An 8,062-nucleotide genomic window follows, 5' to 3' on the forward strand; every position below is an offset into this window, starting at 1 on the left:
GAGAGAGTTAAAAATAAATAAAAATATATAGTATATCAAATGGCTTAAAACGCCAAGGAGAGCATAAAAATATAAAAACGGGACAGGCCATTGGGGGTAAGGAGGTGCGATTTTAAATAGGGTCGTCAGGAGAGGCTTCAGTGGGAGGTTAGGAAAAAGGGGATTAGGAAAAAGCCCTGTGGCTCTCTGTGGGAATGTCCCATGCAGAGGGTGGAGCAAGCGCAGGGGCCTTGAAGTGGGAGCCTGTGGCACACAGGAGCCACAGCCAGGAGACCCAAATGCTGCAGCGAGGGGAAGAGAAGAGATGGAGGGATTAGGGTGGGGGGCAGACCAGGCAGAACCTCCAAGGGAGCAAGGGCTCCGCAGGCAGCGTTTCTGATTTCTTATTTTTGCCTGGAGCAAACCTCTTTCACCACCACGTTATTAAGGTGGACCCTGGCATTGACTCGGTGCTCAAAGATAGGAAGGACAGAGATCCGTGAGGAAAGGGGACTCAATGAGGGGGAGGGGTTCTGGGACGGGAGCGCAGCTCAGCTAAAGGGATCCAGGTTCACTGCGAAAAGCTATGAGCGGAGGGAGCTGGAGGGGCTGGAGAAGAATGTGAACTCAGCACCGAGCTCAGGGGAATCTTCCGGGGGTCTTTGCAGGCGGTCCCTCACTTCTGGGTCCTGCAGGAGGCCGGGACAGAGCAAGGTGTGTACTGTCTCAGAGGGTGGAGCGACAGAGGAGCAGATGCGCAGCTCCTGGGGCAGCCACCCACTCCTGCAAACAGCCGTGGCCACGCCCACACTGGGCTCTTAGCGTCCCCGCCGTTCCAGGTAGTTGGCAGCGCCCCCATCCCCACGCCGCCCTTGCCAACGGCACCGAAAAGCGCGCGGGGGAGTGTGGCGGGGGGGAGGTGGTAAGGGGGGGAGGAAGTGTCAAGCAGTTTGTGATTTGCATCTCAAATCCCTGAAGCACCCCTCCCTTGGCCTGCCCAGGAGAATTCTCTTCGAGAGGCGGGGTGGGGGGGCGCAGGCCCTCCCCAGCATTCCCCCACCCCTACCCCCCGCGCTGTGCGCCTCTCCAGGCCAAGTCCTTCCTCCCAGGACGCTCGGTGAAGGTGGGAGGAGGGACCACGTCACTGTCCCCAGGCGGGGGAGCGCGGGCTCCGCCCCTCCCGCCCCCACCGGAGCGCTGGGCACGGAGCTAAGACTAACCGGCCCCAGCCCAGGGCCAACCCAGTCGCCTCCGCCAGTGCAGACAGCCACAGGCAGGTGCAGGCGCAGCCGCGGCGCGAGCGTGCGGAGCTGAGCCGTTAGCGCCAGCCGTCCGCGCGTCCGTCCGTCTGGGCGTCCGTCCGTCCGTCGGCGCGCCACAGCTCCTGCCCAGGCCCGCGGCCCCGGCCCCTAGCCTCCCCGCACCCGGAGCTGCCCGGCGGAGCCGGCTTTGACGCGGCAGCCATGTCCATGGGCCTGGAGATCACCGGCACCACGCTGGCCGTGCTGGGCTGGCTGGGCACCATCGTGTGCTGCGCGCTGCCCATGTGGCGCGTGTCGGCCTTCATCGGCAGCAGCATCATCACAGCGCAGATCACCTGGGAGGGCCTGTGGATGAACTGCGTGGTGCAGAGCACCGGCCAGATGCAGTGCAAGGTGTACGACTCGCTGCTGGCGCTGCCGCAGGACCTGCAGGCGGCCCGCGCCCTCATCGTCGTGGCCATCCTGCTGGCCGCCTTCGGGCTCCTCGTGGCGATCGTGGGCGCCCAGTGCACCAACTGCGTGCAGGACGACTCGTCTAAGGCCAAGATCACCATCGTGGCGGGCGTGCTGTTCCTGCTGGCCGCCCTCCTCACCCTCGTGCCGGTGTCCTGGTCGGCCAACACCATCATCCAGGACTTCTACAACTCCCTGGTGCCCGAGTCGCAGAAGCGGGAGATGGGCGCCGCCCTCTACGTGGGCTGGGCGGCCTGCGCGCTGCAGCTGCTGGGGGGCGCGCTGCTCTGCTGCTCGTGCCCACCGCGCGAGAAGAAGTACGCGCCCACCAAGATCCTCTACTCGGCGCCGCGCTCCGCCGGCCCAGGCACTGGCACCGGCACGGGCACAGCCTACGACCGCAAGGACTACGTCTGAGGGGGCAGACGCAGGGAGACCCCAACTCCACCACGAGCTGGAGCGCCCATCAGCCCAGCGTGCAGCCTTGCATCGGAGACCAGCCCACCCCCAGATGCCGGGAAGCCCCCTCGCTGGGCTTGGAGGGGCCGGCTCGACGCCCCCTTCCCCAGCTGCCACCCCTCCGCCGGCCAGGGAGCCGACTGCGGGGCTCAGGGACCAACCCGCATACACAGTGAAACCTCGTCCCTCTGGAGCGCGTTGCTGGGGTGGCCACTGCTACTTGCCCGCCCCGTCGGGCTGCTGCCCCAAGCCTGCGATGGGCAGGGGAACCGGCAGCCATGAAATGGGCCACTTGATATTTTTCAATAAAAGCCTTTCGTTTTGCAATTGCTGGCGCCTCCTTGTCCTGAGCGCCCCCTCAGGGGTCGGCCTTGGCTGGATACCGCTCTCCCGTCGCCCTGCTCTGCAGGACAGAGGTTCAGTAGCGAGAAATTGGGGTTGTAAGCTGAGCCTGGTGCTCACTGGGTGGTCACTTGCCTACTCACTGCGGACTCAGGCAATGAACAAAACAGAGGCCCAGTCTAGAGAGCGGCATGAGCACTTTCAGCATGCTGAGGGGCAGGGGGGTGGGGGAATGGGGGGTTGAGGGAAAGGTGCATGGATCCTCTGCAGTGCGCTACAGATTCCCAATCTCTGGTGTGCCGCGTGAAAGAGCACATTGGACACTGTGATTTCATATTTGGAGAAGGAAAACAGAAAGACCTATTATTTTTCGATAAAAACACACCACCAAAGTAAAGCTGGGCAAAATCTTCTCACCTGGAGAAGAGAAAGGGACCCCATCTTCTTCCTGGGACCCTCAAGAGAAAAAAAAGAGGGAGGTCTCAGAAGGGGCATATGTCACGGTTATTTATCTCAAAGGGGCCTGAGCTAAACAACATTCCTGAGAAGCACTTGTGCCTTGGAGAAGGCACAGGAGGTCCAGGCAGTGGGAAAACGGGCCTGAGCTCAGGCCCAGTGCAAGAGACGAACAGCTCTGCTTAGCAGGTGAGAGATTCCCAATGGCTGGATGGTTTGCAACATGATAGAGGGAGTGGTGGGGACGCCTAAGGGCCCAGCACAGACAGGCCGAGTCATGAAATTACAGACTTTGGACCTAACTCTGGCCGTTAGGGAGTTGTGGAAGGGAAATATGTGGTCAGATTTAAAATAACCTCTCCAGCAGCCCCTGCAGAGCTGGGACTCAAGGAAGAGATGAAGGCAGGGAGACCATGTTGGAGGATATGCAGCCATCCCCACAGGAGATGTTGATGGCCAGAAATGAGTCAGGGGCTGGGAGGAGGAGCAGAACCTGATGGGGGCTGTTAAGGAAGCCAGATGAGCAAGACTTGAGAGCTATGTGGATGTGCAGAATGAGGAGAGGAAAGAATCTAGGATAACCTCGATCTTCGCCTTCAGTTACTGATGGATAATGGGGCCATTTACCAAAATAGGAGATCAGGCTTCTGGGGGTTCAATTTTGAGTGTGTAGAGTCTGACAAGCCTATGGGACATCTAGGGAGAGATGTCCGGAAAGTAGGAGGACATACATAGAGATTTGGTAAACTTGGGAGTTGTTAGCATACAGATGGCAACCAAAGCCAAGGGAGTGGATGAGATCAGTCCAGAAACCAAAAGAAAAAAAGAGTTTCAAGGAAGTGGGTGTTAGCTACAGCGTCCAAGGCTGCAGAAGTGGTCAGGCAGGATGAGGCCTGAGGAGTAGCCATGGGGGTAAGAGCAGCAAGGTGGTCCCTGGTGGCCTTAGCAAGGGGCGTGGGAGCAGAAGCAGTGAATGGAAAAGTGAGAGGGAAGTAAGATGTAAAATCAGAAGCTGAGGACTGCGTGTCCAAGACGTTTACTTAAGACTGGCCGGTTAGCTCAACTGGTTAAAGCACAGTGTTGTAACACCAAAGCCAAGGCTTCAGATCCCTATACAACCCAGCCACGGAAAAAAAAAAAAGGTTTGATTAAAAGGGACTCATAGGCCAAGCTGGCAACTTGAGGGCAAGGGAGGATCATACAGGTATTGGGGAATTGGAGAGAGACTTGAAATTACCTATTTCTAAGATATTATCTCTCAGACTTTTTTGGCTGCAGCAAAAGTCCCTGTAGCAGTTCAATTTCTTAATAGAACACTCTACTTAGCTACATAAAAATTCTCCTCTGGTTAAGGAACACCAACGTGCTGTCACCCTTAATGACCCAAGGAAGAGGAAGTGGGTTACTATTAATAGTAAGTGTTCTCTAGCTTTAGGTCACTCTCTGCAGGATTCTAGGAAAAGACTGGGTGCTTGGATTACTCTCCCCAACAGGTTTTCCTTTGGGAACCACTCTTCCAGCCTAGGGGAAAAAAGACAGCGAGAGTAAAACTGAGTGCACAGGCAGGCCGAGGGGGATGGCTGGTGGAGCTGGATCCCGGAGAGCGCTGGAGAAGAGGATGCCGGCCCGGTGAGGGGGCGGGGCTCAGTAGAAGAAAGCGCTCCCGGAGGGAGGGCGGGGGGCTTCAGCAAGGAGACAGCTCAGGGATAGGAAGTGAGGGGCAGGGAACTGAAAGGAGGTTTCTATGGGCCTGTCTGGGATGGGATTTGGGGAAGGGGGACGGAGGAACGGAGGACCAAGAGGTTGCATCTGCTTCCACCCCCAGCAGTCCCCGGCCGGGGCAGCCTGGGAGCCAGGTTATGCCAAACCAGAACTGAGGGGCACTGGGTCCCAGAAGCAGGGTTACTAATTTACCATCAGCTTCAAGAGGGGAGGCTGGACCTCAGCACTCCCAGCCACACTCTGTGCCTCCTGTAGCCTAACCCAGCACCTCCAAGCCAGAGGGATGTGGCAGAGAAGGGAGACAGACCTAGTCCTGCGTGGGGATGGTCAGGGCCCCAGGGCTCCAGACTCTCCTCTGGCTCCCTGGTCTCTCCCCACACCCGGGCGCCCCAGGGGCGTCCCCAGGGGAGGCGGTTACTGAGGTGCCCCACTCCATTCCTATACCCTCCCACTCATGCACACACATCCTTGCCTGGCTTCAGGGGCTGCCCTAACTTGACTTCTTTATATCCTTTCTGGAGTCTACAGCCTAAGCAGAGGGGGTGGAGCTTGCAGCACACAGACCACAAGCTGAGGAGGGTCCCAGGGAGTCTTCATAGGGCTGGAGCAGAGAAAGGCATTTGGTGTCAAGGAACACACCCTGAGCTGCGAGTCAGGAAACCTGATTTCTAGATCCAACTTGGCAACTCCTTTCCGATGTGGCTCTGAGCAATTCTCTTCCTCTTCTAGGTCTGTTTCCCTATAATTTCAATAAGGGGGCATGGGCCGGATTATCCATGAGGACCCCTCTAATTTGTCTTTTCCATCCGCATCTTTATCCTTATTGCCCCCTGCAGAGGAAAATTAGCCAGAACCAAACTGACGGAGTAAACAGTGCAGTTCACTTCCTCAGCCTCAGTTTCCTCATCTACAAAATGGGTACAACAGTAGCACTGGGCTGTGTCGAGGATTAGCTGAGCCATCCTCTGGGTTCCCAGGTAGCCTATTCTCTCCCCATCACAGCACATATTACACTATATAGATGTTTTGTTTGCTGTCAGACTTCCCCACCAGAAGGTTATCTCCCAAGGTCAGGGACAGTGTCCTGAGCTTCCTTCTGTCTGCAGCACCCAGCACAGGCTGGCATGGGGAGGCAGGTCAGAGGTGTCTGTGGAATGAAGGCACGCCTATCTGCCTGTTTCCATGACAAGCACCTGGCACAACCGCTAGGCCTGCAGCGGGAGCTCAATTAACGTGAGTTTGTTAATATTTTGGTATATTCGGCCAGGCAGGAGCCTGAGAACATGAGGGAGATGGCTGGGTCATGAGAAAGTCCCTGGGTTTCTTCAAAATCCCCCTGCCAGGCCCTGGGGCTCTGTCTCACCCACCTCCCACTGTGGAGCCGCAGGCACCCTGGTCTGGCCACACCTGTTCTAGCTCTTCCTCCAGCTGAGACCAAACGCCAAGTGCTTTATCAAACAAACACAGCATTTATTGTAACTCCCTCAAGGTCTGGGGCAGGCCTGGAAGAACAGACAGTACCTTCCTTCTCGTTCCCTACCAGGGTTCCATTTAAAGGTCATGCATGCCAAGGCAAGCAGGCTCTGCAGAGCCCTGAAGAAGACAGGGAGAGCATCGGCTCCTGGTGCCCACTGGGGACCTTGAACAAGTCACTTGCCGCTTCTAGCTCTCATCTGTAAAAGAGGTGATATTGGACCTGCTGTATTTGATCCCATGAGAAAGGTAGGCTTTACACAGCAGGGCCACAAGGCTCACAAGGTGATGAGACTGGGCTTCAGGCCGTCAGCCCTCTCATTATTTCTAGATGTGTCCACGTCTCTTCTCCACCTGCACTGCCACGACTCCTGCTAGCCCACCGCCATCTTTCTGTAACAGCCTCAAGAGGGTCCCTGGTCTCCAGGATCCCTCACCACACCCACAACCAGCTATGCCCTTTACAAGCCATTCACCTCAAAACAATCCTAAATCTGACCATGTCACTCGCCTACTTAAAATCCTTCAGGTCCCTAGGGCCGGCCCGTGGCTCACTCGGGAGAGTGCGGTGCTGATAACACCAAGGCCATGGGTTCGGATCCTATATAGGGATGGCCGGTTAGCTCAGTGGCTGAGCGTGGTGCTGACAACACCAAGTCAAGGGTTAAGATTCCCTTACCGGTCATCTTTAAAAAAAAAAAAATCCTTCAGGTCCCTTATCCCCAGGTGGCTCCAAGGATTCCGCCAGACCCCACGGCATGTCTTAAGAGCCCCTGCAAGAGTGGGGCCGTGCGAGCTTCTCAGTTCCTGCCTGTGCTTTCTGTATTCTCCCCCTTCCTCCGCATCCCAGCCACCAAGGCCAACCCCACTAGACATCCTTCCTTCCCTTCCTCTAAAATCCTGTACTCTCTGGACCTGGGGCCTCAGCTCAAGTTCTCTCCTCTTGGCACAGGTTCCAACCTCATCTCAGCCCACTTGGCAAGCTTAGAGGTCACTTCATGTTTCAGCTGAGGGAAGGTTCCCGACACCTGTGCATCTAGGACCATGCCACTGCAGCCAGACTATCTACTGTGTTGGGGAGGGGCCCTAGGCATCCTGTTGACCTTGGTATGCCCCGAGCCTAGCAGAGTGCCTGGCGTTAAGCTGATGCTCAGTGAAGGAGAGACAAGTTTCATGCCCATGGTGTAGCCTGGAGAAGACACTCATTGTATAGTCTTGGTATCCTCACTGAAAATTATTTGTCCTTGGGCCGGCCTGTGGCTCACTCAGGAGAGTGTGGTGCTGGTAACACCAAGGCCACGGGTTCAGATCCCATATAGGGATGGCCGGTTTGCTCACTGGGTGAGCGTGGTGCTGACAACACCAAGTCAAGGGTTAAGATCCCCTTACCGGTCATCTTTTAAAAAAAAAAAAAAGAAAGAAAATTATTTGTCCACATATGAGTGTTTATTTCTGGGATCTCCATTCTATTCCATTGGTCTATATGTCTGTCTTTATGCCAGCACAACACCTGTGTCTTATGTACAATCAAGAGGGCTGTTACGGGCCGGCCCGGTGGCGCACTGCTACAGTGCACCGCTTGGGAGCACGGTGGCGCTCCCGCTGAGGGTTCGGATCCCACATACAGACCGGTTCCCGCTCACTGGCTGAGTGAGGTGTGGGCGCAGCACCGAGGGTTGCGATCCCGTTGCTGGTCCCGGTCCGGTACGGGCGCGACACTGAGGGTTGCGATCCATTGCCGGACACGAAAAAAGACAAAAAAAGGAAAAAAAAAAAAGAAAATGGCACCTTGTCCGGGACGGCCTGTGGCTCACTCGGTAGAGTGCGGTGCTGATAACACCAAGGCCATGAGTTCGGATCCCATATAGGGATGGCCGGTTCGCTCAGTGGCTGAGCGTGGTGCTGACAACACCAAG

The 8,062-nt window shown here is 56.6% G+C and overlaps 1 protein-coding gene across 1 annotated transcript; it reads left to right on the forward strand.

The window, feature by feature from the left end:
• Positions 1-1,225: 1,225 nt before the first annotated feature.
• Positions 1,226-2,480, forward strand: CLDN3 (claudin 3). The gene has a single exon (XM_008580304.1). It carries the CDS (start codon positions 1,443-1,445, stop codon positions 2,109-2,111), a length of 669 nt encoding a protein of 222 aa, XP_008578526.1. The 5' UTR covers positions 1,226-1,442; the 3' UTR covers positions 2,112-2,480.
• Positions 2,481-8,062: the final 5,582 nt, after the last annotated feature.

This window comes from Galeopterus variegatus, unplaced genomic scaffold (assembly GCF_000696425.1).
Source record: "Galeopterus variegatus unplaced genomic scaffold, G_variegatus-3.0.2 Scaffold2064, whole genome shotgun sequence".
Taxonomy (NCBI): Eukaryota; Metazoa; Chordata; class Mammalia; order Dermoptera; family Cynocephalidae; genus Galeopterus; species Galeopterus variegatus.